The 21,143-nt window shown below is 36.0% G+C and overlaps 1 protein-coding gene across 1 annotated transcript in view; it reads left to right on the forward strand.

The window, feature by feature from the left end:
- Positions 1–6,124: 6,124 nt before the first annotated feature.
- Positions 6,125–21,143, forward strand: part of LOC142341060 (lipopolysaccharide-induced tumor necrosis factor-alpha factor homolog) — a 33,947-nt gene continuing 18,928 nt past the window's right edge. The window contains exons 1-2 of the mRNA XM_075391903.1: positions 6,125–6,292; positions 8,061–8,273. Of these exons, the coding sequence (XP_075248018.1) occupies positions 6,161–6,292; positions 8,061–8,273 (345 nt within the window). The 5' untranslated portion in view covers positions 6,125–6,160. The remainder of the gene's footprint in view (positions 6,293–8,060; positions 8,274–21,143) is intronic.

Here is a 21,143-nt window from a genome sequence, read left to right on the forward strand (position 1 = left end):
CATGTCTTTTCGTTTACGCAAATCATATGATGATTTCCGTCTGTAGAGTTATGAAAATGTTGCAATGATGTTGACGATGTTTCTCTCTGCGAGAGCGAGTGAATGCCCCTTCTAGAACGTGCCAAATTATGCCTGTTGTTAACGTACATTATTTGGAAGCGGTTTTGTTTTTGATTCACTATTTTGGCAAAATTGATTTTCGTTGCGTACCTTAACTAGGACTAGGATCTGTGCGAGTGGTTTTAACACTCTGAAGGAAAGATTAAGCTGTTTGAGTCAATTGTGAACTGAGTGGCTTTTCAAATTTTTGGAATGATTAATTGCTCTCAAACGAAGTTTGTAGCAATTATATTAGTCCTGTCGATCTCTTTATGCAATTTTTCGCTTGACCGATTGTTCGCCTGACCCTTTTGACTTTTTGTCCTCAAAATCGGGATAAACTGGTAGCGCCCAGCGGGCATTAAGTGCTCTTAGAGCCTTTGAGCTCTGTTTCAGGTCAAACTGTTTTGGAGACTCATACTTATGGTGTGAAGGGCGGTTCTTAAGAGGTTGAGGCACCCCCACTGTTGAACCCCCCCCCCCACTGTTGCCCCCTCCCTCCCCATCAGCCCCTCGGTGCACCCTCCCCCCCCCCCCCCCCCCCCCCCCCCATGGCTACTGACGAATAATTGATCGCTAAAAACACGCAATTTTATACAAATTTTCACAATTTTTCAAGTTTTTTGAAAATTTTTGTCACTTTTTGATTTCTTTTAGCCCTAGTTGTCAAGAAACCACCTCTAGGCTTAGGTTATTGCGTAGTTGCTTGTGGTAGCCAAATGGTTTCAACATTTGAACATAACGAATTTCAGCATTTTTTGACGAAACTTGCAAATTTTTTCAATTTTTTGAAATTTATTTTCCATTTTTCACGTCTTTCCAGACGCAGGGACCAGAAAACGTCCGTAAGGGTTTGATAATAATTTTTGAAAATTTTTTTATTTGCCTTGGAATAGCTTTCAATTTTTTAATATGACAAACTTTAGCAGTTTTTTGAAAATTTTTGTCATTTTTTAGTTTTCTCCAGCCTCAAGAGCCACATAACCTTCTCTAAGGTTTGATTAAATAATGCTGCATAGCTTTTAGATGTAGTGGAATGTTTTTCAAGATCTTAATATTAGCAATTTTTGAAAAATATTTGCAATTCTTTCAAGTTTTTTGAATATTTTTGAATTTTTTAAATCATTTTTTCCGGCACCAGGGTCCTAGGGACCTCCTCCAAGGTCTGATAATAGGCTCTGGCATAGTTTCTAGAGTCAATGGAATGGTTATCAATAATTTGATGACTCCAGCTTTAGCAATTTTTTGATAAAATTTTTTTTCAAAATTTCGGAAAATTATTATTTTCCAAGTTTATGGATCTTTATGAGCCTTTAAAACTATTTAAAGCTTGAAATAGGGATGCTGGATAGTCTCTTGAGACAATGAAATGGTTTTGAGGATTTTAATATCTTGAATTTTAGCAAGATTTTAACATTTGCGATTGTTTTCAAAATTTTTGAATATTTTTTTCCTTTTACGAGTTTAACGATCATTACTGGCCAACGAAGCTTTTCAAGTCTTGCAGATGGGTTACTTGACATAACTCCTGAGACGAAAAAAAATTTTGAACATTTTTACTGCGACATCTGGAAGCAAGGCTCGACAAGGCTAGAATACTAAAAGTTGCAGAGTCGAATAGAGCTAAAGCTAGCCTCTCTAAACCGTGGCTAGCTACTGACGAAGCCAACCTCTCTACGGTCGTTTGAGAGCAATTCGGCCGACATTAGTCGGTTATCTTTTTAATTGCTCTCGAACAAAGTTTGAAGCAATTTTTGTAAACGTGTTTGTCTTTTTTATGCAAAATTTACGCTTGACCATTTTGACTTTTCGAGTTTCTTTTACCTCCTTGACTTTTCTTGTTCTGCATGATCTAAATTTCTCTCCCAAATTTCTCTACAAGTGTCAGCAGCTGAACTCAAGTCGGGACAGTTCACTGCTAAAAGTCAAATGAAGAATGCGCCAAATTTTTTCACTTTAAATTTTAGTTAGTGGTTATGCCGGTATATAACTTCTAATGACGTCATTTGAAGCCCCCGTTGTGAATGTGGTGACTAATCTACTCCCCCTTACTTTCGCAGGCTGCAATAGGTGCGAGCTCCCACTTGTCGTTCGAGATCAATTCTTTCGATGCTAGTCGTTTGTTTTTTGGTCTGAAGGTTAATTAATAGCCGTCAGCCTCTCAACGGGTATTAGTTAGGCGCTCTCCTTTATGGCTGCGAAGCTGAGTGGAGCTATATTGCGGAGCTCTTGGTGTTTGTTTCGTCGTCTGATGCTGTTTCATTTGTGTCTTTGTTCGTCTGACTCTCTTTCGTCTGACGTCTTTCGGTTTACATTTGTGCGTGAATAATCGATCCTTCTAAGAGATATAGAAGGATTTAGTCTTCAGAGTTTGCAGCAATTAATTTTCCAAAGTAAAATTGTCAAAATATTTCAAGTGATTAAAGAAATTAAACTGTTTCACCTGAATTTGGAACATTTGTTTCACTATTGAAATTTCTTGAAGGGGAAGAAATTAAATATCGTTAAACTCCCTACTCGTTGCTGACGAGAATGAGAGATGCAGAATGTTTTTTTATATCAAGTAATTTCTTACATCGTCAGTTTAACGATAACTATGTTTTGTTCTTTCGACGGTAATAGAGAAGATCGCAATCAGAAGATAGCTGAGCATAGTCTCACCAAAGTTACTGACAAATCATAAAATTAACTAGAAAAAAAAGAGACCAGAATCTGATTCCTCCTAATCGGTGCGATATTTAGTTGAGATCTTAACTTGAACAAAAATTTTAATTGCCCTCGAAAATGGAGTATGAAGCAATTTTTTATTCTGTGTCTTTTTATCCTGTGTCGTTCTGCCCTCTCTTTTTATTTGGGCAAAATTTTTGTCGGGATGATTTGAGTTTGCAATTAACTTATGTCAATTTTGACTTCTTGACTGCGTGCGTGATCGAAATTGCTCTCTCATTCACTATCTCAAGGAGTTGAAGTTGGCGGTTGATCATTCGTCTCAAGAGATCAAATGAAGGGTCGCCAAAATTGATTTCAGTTTTTCTCTTTGGGTCTTACTGAACCATAATATTCTTTAATAATGTTAATTGTAGCTCCTTAGTTATCCCCTATAATACCCCAATTACCCCGGCCTGAAGCAGGTTGAAATATAATTAGCTAGCTTAAACGAGCCAGTTAGCTGCTCTAGAGCTTTGTGTCACTGTCACACATTAGTTATTAATAGCCGCCCTCATCTTCTCAGCCGGCTATTATAGCGCTCTTATTTTTTACAATCCAAGAATTGGATTGTATTGGTGCTGTCTTTTTTTATTTTTGTAAGATGCTTTCACACCTGTTTTCATGACTTTGAGCTTTCAAAACGGGATAAACAGGTAAAGCTCAGCGGGCATCAAGTTTCATTAGGGGCCCGCGTTTAGTAGTCCCTCAAGTACTCAGAGTGGTGAAGCTACTGGGAAGGCCGTAATTCAAGGTTAAAAAGACATTTTTGGGAGTTTTTGAGCCTAAATAATGAAATTTTTAGCACTTTTTCGTCATTTTTTGTATTTTTTGTTAGACCAGTCTGAAATTGAGATTTATTAAAGTTGATAAGGGTCCTTTGCAAGACGCAATTGCTTTTTACGGCCACTTTAAGCGCTATATCTATTGCTACTCCAAACATAAACACGGTAATTTATACTAATTTTTTTCAAATTGTTTGAAAATTTGTCATTTTTTGAGTTGTTGCATACTTTGATTTCAAAAAAGCTCCTCTGGGGTTTAATAATAGGTTATTGGGTAGTTTCTAGTGGTAATGAAGTGGTTTTAAACTTTTTAACTTCATTAATTTTATCAATTTTTTGAAATCAAACATGATTTTAAAATCAAACATTGTCATTATTCAATTTTTCCAGCCCCAGGGGCAAGAAGCCTCATCTAGGGTTTGCTAACAGTTTATTGAAAATATTTTTTGGCCATGGAATGGTATTCAACATTTTAATATCTTATACCAATTTTTTGATAAAATTGCAATTTTTAAATTTTTGAAATTTTTATTCAGCTGCCAGGGAACCTCCTATAGGGTTTGCTAGTATGTTACTACATGGTTTCTAGGGGCAATAAATAGTTTCCATTTTTTTAGTTTTGCTATTGTAGGGAATTTTTTAAATGATACTTGCAATTTAAAATTTTTTCTATTGCAGTTTTTTTTTTAATTTTGAATTTTTTTATTTTTGAATATTTTGTCATTCTCTGAGTTTAACTATCTTTACTGGCCAACGAAACTTTTTAAATGTTGTAGACGGTTTACAAAAAAGAACTCCTGAGTCAAAAAAAACATTTTCATTTTTTTATAGCCCTTTTTATGGAAATTTGCTTTAAATTTTCTCTTCTCAGTTTCTTGATGCATTTGTCCAGTTTATCTACTTTTAGTGGCAGATTCATCTCTTTCAAGGTTTCTGCGTGAGTTAATGAGTAGTTTGAAATGAGTCACGTTTGGCCTTCAAGTTTTAAAAGCTTCAAGGGTTTTATCAATGATCGTTTCTTTTGGTTAGTATGTTTGATTCTTTTAGTTTCTCAACTTCTGAGATTTTGTCTTGTTGGCTGGGATTGTTCAATTGATCTGGTGGTCAGGTTTATTAGGTCTGTCTTTCATTCAATTACTTGGATTGTATTTTAGGACTTGTCCTGCTATGTTTTTTTTACTTCGTCGAACTTTTTTTCGCTTTACCATTTTGCCGCTTTTTCGATATTTTGCGTGAAATCTTTTTGACTTCTCTAGGCTAGTTTCTCTCTTCTTTCATTCTGCTCAAAGTCCTTTTAAACAGCAGCTGCTCAGCAAAGCAATTCAAAATGAAGAGAGTCAGTATAAAAAAATCAAAGTCAGAAATGGAAACGGGATAAACCCATAAAGCCCAATTTTAGATGCCCGTTATTTGAACGTCGTTACTAAAGTCTTAATTACCATCTCTGATGCTTATTGGTATTGATAGTATCCCCTGTAGCCTCTCTCTAAGAAGCAAAAGTATGTTCAACTACGAAATGCCATCAAAATAAATCGGACTTAAAAAATTTTTTTGTATAAAATTCTTTTTTTTTCAATATCTTCTATTCGTTTAATCCCAATCATGATTATTGGAATCAACGGCGGCTATTTTCCGGCAATCTGCCGGGTATGTTTAATGTTAAATTGCTCTCAAACGAAGATTGTAGCAATTTTTAGTCCTGTAGTTTGTGCGATTTTTCGCTTGACCGATTTTTGGTCTGACTCATTTTACTTTTTGTCCGTACTATACTCTAAGAAATTGCAGTTCAAGAAATTGAAATTCAGCAAAACTGTTTTGAGGAGACAATTTCATGGTGTGAAGGGGGGTTTTTAAAGTTTGACCCTCCTCAGTCACCCCCCCCCCCCCCCCCCCCCCCCCAACTGTCATTGTCAACTGTCTCATCTATCTGTCGCAACCGTGCCCCCTGAACACTCCCCCCTCCCATCCACACACACTCCCGTCACCCCCCCCCTAATGCTAGCATTACTAAGCCCCAGCTGACTACTACCGATGCCAACCGCTCGCCGGTCATTCGAGAGCAATTCGCCCGACGTTATTCGGTTGCGTTTAATTCTCTAGCAAAAATAAATTTGGTCTATAATACTTAATTTTTTGAATTTTGGTCAATTTGACGGGGGTGTTGGGTTCAGAAGAGGTCCTACAAAGCTGACGTTTTATTGTCGTTAGTCAATTTTTGTTCCAAAAAGGAACGAAATCAAATTTGTCTGTCTGATCTGATACTACTAAATTTTACCAATTAACAGAATTTGGTTGATTTGATGTATCTGGATTTTATTTGCTCTCGAAAAAATTTTGAAGCAGTTATCGTAAACGTGTCTTTTTATACAAAATTTTTATTTGACGAGTTTTTGTGCTTTTGTTCTAGTCGAAATATATCCAACTGATTGTGTTTTAGACAAATTTCGTATGAATTGAAATAGAAATTTGGGTTGCGTGCTATCTGCTACGTGCGATATGACCGATGATCCAACAGGAATGTTCTAGATTTTATGGATTAAAGTAGGGATACTGTAACTTTCAGAAACAAAATGAGCGCCGGAGACCAACCACCACCAGCGTATAATTACAATACCCAGTATGGGATGGGAGGCTCTCCTGGATACCCCACTGCCCCTGCGCCAGCACCGTATCCTGCCCAACCAGCACCTGCTTACGCACCGGTATGCTATTTTAACGTTTTATTTGTCAATAGATCTCAAAGTTAAATTTGGATTTCTGAATTTAATGCATGTTTCGATTATTGTCTCTTTTTGCTACCTGTTCGTTAAATAAGCTATGCTAAATATGCTTTTTGTTTCAAATAAACTGTTGGTTTGTTTGTTTTTTGAAATTAATTTGCTAAATATCTGCAAGTCGGCCGAGTTCAAGTAATTTTTCACGATGTGTAATCACGCATTATTGCTATAATCTTAAATAGGAAAGGTCTCATTATATAGCCTAATTTTGATGCTTCAATGGAGATAGATTGATAAGATTATGCTAGAACCGTTTCTGCTATAAGGGAATATTTTGCGATACCAACTGATAGTTCCCCTGAGTTTTGTAGCTAGCAATTCGGAAGTTTTTCTGGCAGAATAGTGATTTAGTCCTGGAGTAGACTTCAAGTAAGTTTCTTTTTTGAATGTTTTTTTTTCGGTTCCTCTAATTAATTGCTCTGAAACGAACTTTGTCGCAATTTTTGGGCATTGTTGGATTTTTACAAACCGAAAGTGAGCATTGGTCTTCAATCTGTCTGTTTTGCATTTTTGACAGGATGAGTTTATTCAGGCGTTTGAACTAAAAGCAAAAAGAATTCACATTTACTTTACTCACACGTTTTATATCACCGTTGTTCGGCTTCAAAACAGGATACTACAATAGTGACATATTCTAATTTAAGCTTTTTTTACAGCTGGAATTGTTTTAACGAGATATTTTACGGCAGGTTCATTTTTGTGCTCATGTTTTGGGACGAATCTCTTGCAATTGTGTTCTTTTCAAAGTGATGCTATATAGTTATCTATATAGTGAGCTATATAGTTTCTGGAAAGTGAAGCTATATAGATGACCACGGGCAACTAATTAAAATTAGTACTAATTAATTGGTGCCCTAGGTGCAAAAAATTCCAATTGTTTCAGAAAAGGAATCGTGAAAACGGGATTTTTTATTGGTTTAGATAGTGGCCTCCGAGCCGTTGTCAGTTTTAACATTTTGTCGGTTTTTTAGAAAGACATATAATCAAGATTTTGCAAAATATAGAATCCGGAAGTCAGAGGAAATGTTTGACTGCAGAATAGATTCCAAAGCGTTTTCTCAGCATTCCAATGACTTTCACCTGACGCATAATATCTCAACGCACAATGACCATGGAGTGAGAAAGTTTTCGCATTTGAAATTTAATTCAAAAACGAACCATTCTTGGATTAAAAAATGGTCGCACTATTGGCAATAGAAGATATAGCCGCAAAAACCTGTAAATTTGTGATGTTTCATCCCCAATGGCTGATACCTTCTTTAAACTGTACTGAATATTTATTTTATAGTTAATCTTTATCGACAAAAAACGAAGATAAAGCTTTACTGGCATCCTTTAAATAAGCGTTATACAAAATCTTTTTGAACTGGAAGTAAGGATAGGCCATGATTTCATTCCACATATTTGCGGTGACTTGTTCTGGATCAATCCAGCTGTTTCATATTTCTTCATATTATTGTGTAGTATGAGTGTCCTGATAAAATTTCCTGCACGATTTTATTCATAAATTTTATAAATCTTCTTTTTAAGGATTTTTATTTTAGACTCGTATAATACTTTTTGATTTCTATATTGAGTGTTTTGACATGATTATTTGACGAAACTGTTTTTCATGTAATATTTTTGAAGGCAGAATAAGTGAAGTTTGACGTTTTATCTGACGTGGTTGATTTGATAATTGACTCGATTTTAGCCGCAATATGATCCGAACATGCCGAAGGGACCCCCTCCCCCAGGTGCAGCACCCTATCCCATGGCACCCGCTCCTGGAATCCAGCCTGCATATCCGCCCCATCAACAGCCGGCAACTGTGAATGTTGCGGTGGTTGCTCCCGGAGCAGTGCATGTGAACAGGGCCCTGGGTACCTACTCGACGCAAGTGACTTGTCCGTCTTGTCAAGCATTCGTAAGAAAACGTTTACGTCAAAATGATCTCAACGGATATTTATGCAGAAGTTTACTAAATATGGTGTAACATTGAGCAACATTGAAGAAACATTTACATCTCTAAGCAGGCTATTGCTTTTGTGAAAGTTTTCAGCAGGCTTTTCAAGAGCCTAGAATTTCGGAATGGATCGGCCTTTGTAGGTAAAAATGAAATTGTCTGCTTGACCTGCAGAATAATTCAGGATGTTCTATAACAGTCTACAATTTTTAAGCATTCTACTTCAATTTTGACTTTCATTGAATTTCATTTCAATATGAAACGATCCAAGCTTATATTTGGAACTAAGTGATGTCATTGCCGTTTGATTTTTTAATTACTTTACATTTTAACGTCATCCGAAAAAAACTGAAACACTTTAATAAATCAAGTGAACCGCGTTTGTAGACAAGGTTATAAACAACTACGGAAGTTCTATTGGATTCAAAAGTTTTTGGGCGAGAAGCAAAGAAAAGAACTTGCATCCTGTTTCGTTCTTTCAAGGCTGGATTATTGTAATGTTATATACCTAAAATTGAGTAAAAAGCTTATCAGAAAACGGCCAAAATATAAAGTCTGGCTGCAAGGTTTGTGTTGGGTTTTTCACGGAACGTATCAGCAAAATATTTGCTCAAAAAATTACACTGGTTGCTTATTGAACAAAGAATTCTTTTCCAGTTGATAGCACTCATGTTTAAGTTGATAGATCGATTACTCTTATCTATATAAAAAATTTATTTCAACGGAATACAACAAATGCCCGACCTTTACGTCAAAAACTGTTTCGAATCCCGAAATGCTTGTCAAATGCGATGAAAAAAGTTTCAGTTTCCAAGGCGCTAATAGATGGAATGAGTTACCTGATAACATGCGAAACGCAAACATTTATAATAGCCGCACAGCGATAGCTGGGGCTATTATTGACCTTCTCTTGGTTTTTTACAATTCAAAGAATTTGAATTGTATTGGGGCGCTGTCTTTTTTTTAAGATCTGTTCACACATTTTCATGATTTTTGAAGTCAAATTGGAGTAGTGATTTTGGTCACGCCGAAACAGGAAATGGAGCGAAAAAGCGAGTGGTTTTGCGGCGTGATATTTTTGCGCTCTAATTTTAAAGTAGAGTGAGAAAACGGTGTTTGAACAAAAATTCGCTTTCTCGCTAGTGGTTTTTTGTTCACATGCGGCAATTACACTTTGGTTTTTACTGTTTTATCAATTTTTTGAATCGAATTTTTCTAAATGGTTTTCCTAATCCATTCAGAGTTCATTATGGGCCTAGTTTTTTTGTTGGAATCAGATTGACATTTCTCGCTAGTGGTCTTTTCTCGCTAGCGGCATTTTGACAATGATGTTGTTTTTTTATCTGATTTTTTTTAAAAATGGTTTTACCATTTCACTCATAGTCCGTTCTAGGTCTAGTGTTCTGTTTAGTCAATGGAAGTTCTTTGAATTTTACGCCAGGACTTGTCCTGCTATGTTTTTACAATTCAACGAATTTGAATTGAATTGGGGCGCTGTCTCTTTTTTTAAGACCTGTTCACACATTTTCATGATTTTTGAAGTCAAATTGGTGTAGTTATTTTGGTCACGCCGAAACAGGAAATGGAGCGAAAAAGCGAGTGGTTTTGCGGCGTGAGTTTTTTTTCGCTCTAATTTTAAAGTAGAGTGCGAAAATGGTGTTTGAACAAAAATTCGGTTTCTCGGTAGTGGTTTTTTTGTTCACATGCGGCAATTTCACTCTGATTTTTACTGTTTTTCGATTTTTTGGATTGGAATTTTTCTAAATGGTTTTCCCAATCCATTCAGTGTCAATTATTGGCCTAGTTTTTTGTTGGAATCAGATTGAAATTTCTCGCTAGTGGTCTTTTCTCGCTAGCGGCGTTTTGACAATGATTTTGTTTTTTTATCTGATTTTTTTTAAAAATGGTGTTCCCATTTCACTCATAGTCAGTTCTAGGTCTAGTGTTTTGTTTAGTCAATGGAAGTTCTGTGACTTTTTCGTCAGGTCTTGTCCTGCTATGTTTTTACAATTCAAAGAATTTGAATTGTATTGGGGCGCTGTCTTTTTTTTAAGATCTGTTCACACATTTTCATGATTTTTGAAGTGAAATTGGAGTAGTGATTTTGGTCACGCCGAAACAGGAAATGGAGCGAAAAAGCGAGTGGTTTTGCGTTGTAATCTTTTTGCGCTCTACTTTTAAAATAGAGTGAGAAAACGGTGTTCGAACAAAATTTCGCTTTCTCTCTAGTGGTTTTTTTGTTCACCTGCGGCAATTACACTTTGGTTTTTACTGTTTTATCATTTTTTTGGATCGGATTTTTCTAAATGGTTTTCCCAATCCATTTAGAGTTCATTATGGGCCTAGCTTTTTGTTGGAATCAGATTGACATTTCTCGCTAGTGGTCTTTTCTCACTAGCGGCATTTTGACAATGATGTTTTTTATCTGATTTTTTTCTTTAAAAATGGTTTTCCCATTTCACTCATAGTCCGTTCTAGGTCTAGTGTTTTGTTTAGTCAATCGAAGTTCTTTGAATTTTACGTCAGGACTTGTCCTGCTATGTTTTTACAATTCAAAGAATTTGAATTGTATTGGGGCGCTGTCTTTTTTTTAAGATCTGTTCACACATTTTCATGCTTTTGAAGTCAAATTGGAGTAGTGATTTTGGTCACGCCGAAACAGGAAATGGAGCGAAAAGGTGAGTGGTTTTGCGGCGTGAATTTTTTCGCTCTAATTTTAAAGTAGAGTGCGAAAATGGTGTTTGAACAAAAATTCGGTTTCTCGGTAGTGGTTTTTTGTTCACATGCGGCAATTTCACTCTGATTTTTACTGTTTTTCGATTTTTTGGTCGGATTTTTTCTAAATGGTTTTCCCAATCCATCCAGAGTTCATTATGGGCCTAGTTTTTTGTTGGAATCAGATTGAAATTTCTCGCTAGTGGTCTTTTCTCGCTAGCGGCGTTTTGACAATGATTTTGTTTTTTTTTGTCTGATTTTTTTTAAAATGGTTTTCTCATTTCACTCATAGTCCGTTCTAGGTCTAGTGTTTTGTTTAGTCAATGGAAGTTCTTTGAATTTTACGTCAGGACTTGTCCTGCTATGTTTTTACAATTCAAAGAATTTGAATTGTATTGGGGCGCTAATTTTTTTTAAGATCTGTTCACACATTTTCATGATTTTTGAAGTGAAATTGGAGTAGTGATTTTGGTCACGCCGAAACAGGAAATGGAGCGAAAAAGCGAGTGGTTTTGCGGCGTGATATTTTTGCGCTCTAATTTTAAAGTAGAGTGCGAAAATGGTGTTTGAACAAAAATTCGGTTTCTCGGTAGTGGTTTTTTGTACACATGCGGCAATTTCACTCTGATTTTTACTGTTTTTCGATTTTTTGGATTGGATTTTTCTAAATGGTTTTCCCAATCCATTCAGAGTTTATTATGGGCCTAGTTTTTTGTTGGAATCAGATTGACATTTCTCGCTAGTGGTCTTTTCTCGCTAGCGGCATTTTGACAATGATGTTTTTTATCTGATTTTTTTTCTTTAAAAATGGTTTTCACATTTCACTCATAGTCCGTTCTAGGTCTAGTGTTTTGTTTAGTCAATGGAAGTTCTTTGAATTTTACGTCAGGACTTGTCCTGCTATGTTTTTACAATTCAAAGAATTTGAATTGTATTGGGGCGCTGTCTTTTTTTTAAGATCTGTTCAAACATTTTCATGCTTTTGAAGTCAAATTGGAGTAGTGATTTTGGTCACGCCGAAACAGGAAATGGAGCGAAAAAGCGAGTGGTTTTTTGTGGCGTGAAATTTTTTCGCACTAATTTTAAAGTAGAGTGAGAAAACGGTGTTTGAACAAAAATTTGCTTTCTCGCTAGTGGTTTTTTGTTCACATGCGGCAATTTCACTTTGATGTTAACTGTTTTTTCAATTTTCTGGATCGGATTTTTTTCTAAATGATTTTCCCAATCCATTCATAGTCCTTTCTAGGTCTAGTTTTTTGTTTAGTCAATGAAAGTTCTTTGAATTGTATGTCAGTTCTTGTCCTGCTATGTTTTTTATTTCGTCATCGCGATTTTTTTTACGACCATATGACAACACAACCACTTCAAATCTGCTTTTTGTTCATTCGTTCATGCAATTTCAACTGAAGTGCGTGTGTGACGTCATTTTTCGCTCTTAGTGGAGCGAGTTTTGTTCATTCGCGTGATTAAATTTCTGGTCACACTTGACTTACCTCACTCTTAAAAATGACTTCCTCACGTTGAAACGTTGAAATTGACTTTTATTTACTTTATTTCAAAGAGATAAGGTCAAATGGGTGTGTGTCACTCTAAATGAAGGTTGTTTGAGAGCAGCTAATAGAGGCAGCAAAAATTTATACAGATTTTAATCAAAATTTAACATATCAGCCTTCAATGAAAAAGCGAATTTTTTGGTCTTTCTCTTTTACTGTTTTTTGGAGACTGCATATCTACGAAGCTATTGCGGCTGTTTTCTGGCAATCTGAAGAGTGTTTTGAAGAGTTCAAGAAGCTGCTGAAAACACACTTATTCTGTCCAGCTTTTGATTTTCGACAACCACTTTTGGTTTTGGAGTGGCTAAGCTTCCATCATCAGCATCGTCATTATGAAATAGATCTGCAGTGCCGTCTGTTGTAAACGATATCTGTAATATTTTCTGAAACCTCTGAAATGCTTCGATTTTCATTGGGAATTTCTACTGGTAATTGTTGTTGATTATTTTGGGGGTCCGTTGAATTACGCATTACATTATGGTAGATCTGTTTTTCTTCCAGGTTAGTAGTTATATGGGAGCAAAGCCTGGGGGGGTTAAAAGGAAGTACCTATGTATTAACATTAGGTATAGCCCATTTTCCCTCAAATCCCAAAGATGTACCTCACAGCTTGATACCCACGCTGTTCACACGAGGGGGATTAGCAAGTTGATCCCTTAACATTAAATTAGTAAGGCCATTTACTCATTCCCATATTGCACTTTACTATAGTAAATTTCCAAAGACGTACCTCACAGCATGATACCCAAGCTGTTCTCTCAAAGGGGATTAGTTAGGTAATGTTTTGATATTAAATTAGATAGGGTGACTCATTTACACTTACGTACGGTTTACGTGATTTTCAAAAGTGTACCTCACAGCATGATACCCAAGCTGTTCACACGAAGGGGATTAGCAAGACAGTGCCCCAACAACAAATTAGTAAGGACATTGACCCCCTACCATATTACAGTTTACTATTGTAAATTTCCAAAGTTCTACCTCACAGCTTGATACCCACGCTCTTCACACGAGGGGGATTAGCAAGTTAATCCCTTAATATTAAATTAGGTCATTTACTCATTCCCATGTTGCACTTTAATAATGTAAATTCCCAAAGACGTACCTCACAGCATGACACCCAAGCTGTTCTCTCAAAGGGGATTAGTTAGGTAATGTTTTAATATTTAATTAAATAGGGTGACTCATTTACACTTACGTACGGTTTACGTGATTTTCAAAAGTGTACCTCACAGCATGATACCCAAGCTGTTCAAACGAAGGGGATTAGCAAGACAGTGCCTTAACAACAAATTAGTAAGGACATTGACCCCCTACCATATTACAGTTTACTAATGTAAATTTTCAAAAGTGTACCTCACAGCATGACACCCAAGCTGTTCACACTAAAGGGATTAGCAAGGTAATGTTTTAAATTTAAGTTAGATAGGATGACTCATTTACAGTTACGTACATTATACGTTATTTTCAAAAATGTACCTCACAACATGATACCCAAGCTGTTCACACTAAAGGTATTAGCAAGGTAATGTTTTAAATTTAAATTAGATATGATGACTCATTTACAGTTGCGTACATTATACGTGATTTTCAAAAATGCACCTCAGAGCATGACTCCCAAGCTGTTCACACAAAGGGGATTAGTTAGGTATTGTTTTAATACTAAATTAGATAGGATGACTCATTTACAGTTACGTATGGTTTACGTGATTTTCAAAAATGTACCTCACAGTATGATACCCAAGAGGGATTAGTAAGATAGTGTCTTAACAACAAATTAATAAGGTCATTTACCCACCCATTCCCATATTAACAAATAAGTACATTTTTTTGATTTTTGATTTTTACAGATTTTTCGATTTTTAAATCAATTTTTTGTTTACAATTGTTTTACTGTGTCGTTTTAAACTGAAGTTCCAATTTTTCGATTTCAGAAAAAGTTGTATTATTGTTTTGGAAATGTCCATTTCTTATTTTTTTAGCCAATCAAATAATCTGTCAGATCTGATTTTGGAATGTTGATGCTGAAAAACGTTATCGATTCATTTTGTCTTTTGTCTTGGTTGAACATAATTAGCCTAAAAAGAAATGCAAAATACTCCAATTCTTCCTTTACTTCCTTCAACATCTTTTCTCTCTACACTGCATCCAAATTTAGATTACGTTCCTATCACGGAAGCATCAATATTTAAAACGGTAGTAACCGATAACAATTTGGAATTATCTTTTGAGGTGGATTGCACTAGAGTAACAATTAAAACACAGACAACTAGCTTGACACTTCCGAAGGATTTGTGGAGAACTTTAGAGGCAGCTAGACATCATAACCTCCACCTAGCCGAGGAAAAAGTCAACAATTCATTGCTTTCTCTCCAAACTTATTTTCAAGCTATTGAAAGAATTCGAAAAGAACAAGGGTTTCACCCGTTGAAAGACAGCAAAGATATCATGTTCCCGTACTCTCGTGACATAAAGCACTACGGTGTTTGGTGGGTAGATGACATGTTCTCCAAGCATGCTGACTCATTTTCTAAAAAACCAGAAGCCTTCAATCTGCCCGATTTCAAAGACCTTATTCTTCCTCCGATCCAGGAAAATGACAATGATGAGGGTCAATCATCTCATCAAAATATTCCTTTCTCGAACTACAGGTGTTCTCCAATAGAATAGAGAGATAACTCGCTTGTGTTCTATGTTAAATTCTCCCTCACGTGACTAAATATTGAAAACTCATCTTTGGCATCACGTGATGTTACTAAAAATAGAAGTGACATAACTATTACCTCATGATGCACACTCTATTTTCATTGGTTACGAATTATTTTATAAGATGTCATTGGATACGAAGTTTATTTTTCGCTACTGTTCTCGTTCTTACTCAAATTTGATTGGCTCAAGATTTCAAGCACTTTCTTGAAGACAATTTATTCATTTGTTTCTTTCCACTCTCAATATTCAGTTACCCTTGTATACCCAACTTTTCTATTTTAAAAACTTTACATACTTCACATTCTCACGCCACAGATGGATCAAAGCTCAGTCTCACCTAACTCCAAAAAACAATTCTCATTTCCCATACACAAACGAAATTACAAAGGAAAACCAGTTGTTCCCTCACCACAGTTGGATTATCACAATGAGAGCATGTTTTCTCTATTTAAAGACATCAACGATAAACAAGACAACACCGACTCAAATTCAAATGAGGAGCACGATGGAAGAAACAACTGTTGGTCCTTTCAAGAATACGGTAACCGGAAGTTTCAAATCAGCATCCCAGAGGAAACCATCAACACAAACTCTAACTGGACTCACTTGAAAGTATTTCGCGAAAATGTGGAAAGTGAATATGTTCTGCATCAATTTCTGATGCTATCGGCCAGAGAATTGAAGCTTGTTATTGAAAAGATACCTGAGATGATAAAAGAAGCACTACTGTTCGAACCTACCACAGGTACTGCGAAGCTGGTGATTGACGAAACTGTTTTCCAACCAACTGATGTTGCGGAAAAAGCAAAATTTGATGTGTTCTGGGAGGTGAGTGAGAGTGCTCGACGGAAAGTGTGTGTGACTAGAATATTTTTCCAAGATGACATCGATGAATCGATGTTATTTCCCAATCAAGCTGTTCACGCGAGGGACAAAAGGACAGTTTTAAAAGGAAATGCTTTCTTTCGCTCAGAATTTGTGAGATGGAGAAACTCTTTATCCAATTAAAGAAGGAAAAATGTTGAGATAACAGTATTCACGAGATCGGGACTGAGCCTTAACGATAACAATTATCAATTGCAAAATCTGCAATATCAGAAATTTGGCAACCTGAGTAGTTATATGTGAGCAAAGCTGGGGGGGGTAAAGGAAGTACCTATGTATTAACATTAGGTATAGCCCATTTTCCCTCAAATCCCAAAGATGTACCTCACAGCTTGATACCCACGCTGTTCACACGAGGGGGATTAGCAAGTTAATCCCTTAACATTAAATTAGTAAGGCCATTTACTCATTCCCATATTGCACTTTAATAGTGTAAATTTCCAAAGACGTACCTCACAGCATGATACCCAAGCTGTTCTCTCAAAGGGGATTAGTTAGGTAATGTTTTGATATTAAATTAGATAGGGTGACTCATTTACACTTACGTACGGTTTACGTGATTTTCAAAAGTGTACCTCACAGCATGATACCCAAGCTGTTCACACGAAGGGGATTAGCAAGACAGTGCCCCAACAACAAATTAGTAAGGACATTGACCCCCTACCATATTACAGTTTACTATTGTAAATTTCCAAAGTTCTACCTCACAGCTTGATACCCACGCTCTTCACACGAGGGGGATTAGCAAGTTAATCCCTTAATATTAAATTAGGTCATTTACTCATTCCCATGTTGCACTTTAATAATGTAAATTCCCAAAGACGTACCTCACAGCATGACACCCAAGCTGTTCTCTCAAAGGGGATTAGTTAGGTAATGTTTTAATATTTAATTAAATAGGGTGACTCATTTACACTTACGTACGGTTTACGTGATTTTCAAAAGTGTACCTCACAGCATGATACCCAAGCTGTTCAAACGAAGGGGATTAGCAAGACAGTGCCTTAACAACAAATTAGTAAGGACATTGACCCCCTACCATATTACAGTTTACTAATGTAAATTTTCAAAAGTGTACCTCACAGCATGACACCCAAGCTGTTCACACTAAAGGGATTAGCAAGGTAATGTTTTAAATTTAAGTTAGATAGGATGACTCATTTACAGTTACGTACATTATACGTTATTTTCAAAAATGTACCTCACAACATGATACCCAAGCTGTTCACACTAAAGGTATTAGCAAGGTAATGTTTTAAATTTAAATTAGATATGATGACTCATTTACAGTTGCGTACATTATACGTGATTTTCAAAAATGCACCTCAGAGCATGACTCCCAAGCTGTTCACACAAAGGGGATTAGTTAGGTATTGTTTTAATACTAAATTAGATAGGATGACTCATTTACAGTTACGTATGGTTTACGTGATTTTCAAAAATGTACCTCACAGTATGATACCCAAGAGGGATTAGTAAGATAGTGTCTTAACAACAAATTAATAAGGTCATTTACCCACCCATTCCCATATTAACAAATAAGTACATTTTTTTGATTTTTGATTTTTACAGATTTTTCGATTTTTAAATCAATTTTTTGTTTACAATTGTTTTACTGTGTCGTTTTAAACTGAAGTTCCAATTTTTCGATTTCAGAAAAAGTTGTATTATTGTTTTGGAAATGTCCATTTCTTATTTTTTTAGCCAATCAAATAATCTGTCAGATCTGATTTTGGAATGTTGATGCTGAAAAACGTTATCGATTCATTTTGTCTTTTGTCTTGGTTGAACATAATTAGCCTAAAAAGAAATGCAAAATACTCCAATTCTTCCTTTACTTCCTTCAACATCTTTTCTCTCTACACTGCATCCAAATTTAGATTACGTTCCTATCACGGAAGCATCAATATTTAAAACGGTAGTAACCGATAACAATTTGGAATTATCTTTTGAGGTGGATTGCACTAGAGTAACAATTAAAACACAGACAACTAGCTTGACACTTCCGAAGGATTTGTGGAGAACTTTAGAGGCAGCTAGACATCATAACCTCCACCTAGCCGAGGAAAAAGTCAACAATTCATTGCTTTCTCTCCAAACTTATTTTCAAGCTATTGAAAGAATTCGAAAAGAACAAGGGTTTCACCCGTTGAAAGACAGCAAAGATATCATGTTCCCGTACTCTCGTGACATAAAGCACTACGGTGTTTGGTGGGTAGATGACATGTTCTCCAAGCATGCTGACTCATTTTCTAAAAAACCAGAAGCCTTCAATCTGCCCGATTTCAAAGACCTTATTCTTCCTCCGATCCAGGAAAATGACAATGATGAGGGTCAATCATCTCATCAAAATATTCCTTTCTCGAACTACAGGTGTTCTCCAATAGAATAGAGAGATAACTCGCTTGTGTTCTATGTTAAATTCTCCCTCACGTGACTAAATATTGAAAACTCATCTTTGGCATCACGTGATGTTACTAAAAATAGAAGTGACATAACTATTACCTCATGATGCACACTCTATTTTCATTGGTTACGAATTATTTTATAAGATGTCATTGGATACGAAGTTTATTTTTCGCTACTGTTCTCGTTCTTACTCAAATTTGATTGGCTCAAGATTTCAAGCACTTTCTTGAAGACAATTTATTCATTTGTTTCTTTCCACTCTCAATATTCAGTTACCCTTGTATACCCAACTTTTCTATTTTAAAAACTTTACATACTTCACATTCTCACGCCACAGATGGATCAAAGCTCAGTCTCACCTAACTCCAAAAAACAATTCTCATTTCCCATACACAAACGAAATTACAAAGGAAAACCAGTTGTTCCCTCACCACAGTTGGATTATCACAATGAGAGCATGTTTTCTCTATTTAAAGACATCAACGATAAACAAGACAACACCGACTCAAATTCAAATGAGGAGCACGATGGAAGAAACAACTGTTGGTCCTTTCAAGAATACGGTAACCGGAAGTTTCAAATCAGCATCCCAGAGGAAACCATCAACACAAACTCTAACTGGACTCACTTGAAAGTATTTCGCGAAAATGTGGAAAGTGATTACGTTCTGCATCAATTTCTGATGCTATCGGTCAGAGAATTGAAGCTTGTTATTGAAAAGATTCCTGAGATGATAAAAGAAGCACTACTGTTCGAACCTACCACAGGTACTGCGAAGCTGGTGATTGACGAAACTGTTTTCCAACCAACTGATGTTGCGGAAAAAGCAAAATTTGATGTGTTCTGGGAGGTGAGTGAGAGTGCTCGACGGAAAGTGTGTGTGACTAGAATATTTTTCCAAGATGACATCGATGAATCGATGTTATTTCCCAATCAAGCTGTTCACGCGAGGGACAAAAGGACAGTTTTAAAAGGAAATGCTTTCTTTCGCTCAGAATTTGTGAGATGGAGAAACTCTTTATCCAATTAAAGAAGGAAAAATGTTGAGATAACAGTATTCACGAGATCGGGACTGAGCCTTAACGATAACAATTATCAATTGCAAAATCTGCAATATCAGAAATTTGGCAACCTGAGTAGTTATATGTGAGCAAAGCTGGGGGGGGTAAAGGAAGTACCTATGTATTAACATTAGGTATAGCCCATTTTCCCTCAAATCCCAAAGATGTACCTCACAGTTGATACCCACGCTGTTCACACGAGGGGGATTAGCAAGTTAATCCCTTAACATTAAATTAGTAAGGCCATTTACTCATTCCCATATTGCACTTTAATAGTGTAAATTTCCAAAGACGTACCTCACAGCATGATACCCAAGCTGTTCTCTCAAAGGGGATTAGTTAGGTAATGTTTTGATATTAAATTAGATAGGGTGACTCATTTACACTTACGTACGGTTCACGTGATTTTCAAAAGTGTACCTCACAGCATGATACCCAAGCTGTTCACACGAAGGGGATTAGCAAGACAGTGCCTTAACAACAAATTAGTAAGGACACTGACCCCCTACCATATTACAGTTTACTAATGTAAATTTCCAAAGATGTACCTCACAGCTTGATACCCACGCTCTTCACACGAGGGGGATTAGCAAGTTAATCCTTAATATTAAATAAGGTCATTTACTCATTCCCATATTGCACTTTAATAATGTAAATTTCCAAAGACGTACCTCACAGCATGACACCCGAGCTGTTCTCTCAAAAGGGATTAGTTAGGTAATGTTTTAATATTTAATTAGATAGGGTGACTCATTTACACTTACGTACGGTTTACGTGATTTTCAAAAGTGTACCTCACAGCATGATACCCAAGCTGTTCAAACGAAGGGGATTAGCAAGACAGTGCCTTAACAACAAATTAGTAAGGACATTGACCCCCTACCATATTACAGTTTACTAATGTAAATTTTCAAAAGTGTACCTCACAGCATGAAACCCAAGCTGTTCACACTAAAAGGATTAGCAAGGTAATGTTTTAAATTTAAATTAGATAGGATGACTCATTTACAGTTACGTACTTTATACGTTATTTTCAAAAATGTACCTCACAACATGATACCCAAGCTGTTCACACTAAAGGTATTAGCAAGGTAATGTTTTAAATTTAAATTAGATATGATGACTCATTTACAGTTGCGTACGTTATACGTGATTTTCAAAAATGCACCTCAGAGCATGACTCCCAAGCTGTTCACACAAAGGGGATTAGTTAGGTAATGTTTTAATACTAAATTAGATAGGATGACTCATTTACAGTTACGTATGGTTTACGTGATTTTCAAAAATGTACCTCACAGTATGATACCCAAGCGGGATTAGTAAGATAGTGTCTTAACAACAAATTAATAAGGTCATTTACCCACCCATTCCCATATTAACAAATAAGTACTTTTTTTTGATTTTTGATTTTTACAGATTTTTCGATTTTTAAATCAATTTTTTGTTTACAATTGTGTTTTACTGTGTCGTTTTAAACTGAAGTTCCAATTTTTCGATTT

Source organism: Convolutriloba macropyga, chromosome 6 (assembly GCF_964194025.1).
Source record: "Convolutriloba macropyga chromosome 6, txConMacr16.3, whole genome shotgun sequence".
Lineage (NCBI taxonomy): Eukaryota > Metazoa > Xenacoelomorpha > Acoela > Convolutidae > Convolutriloba > Convolutriloba macropyga.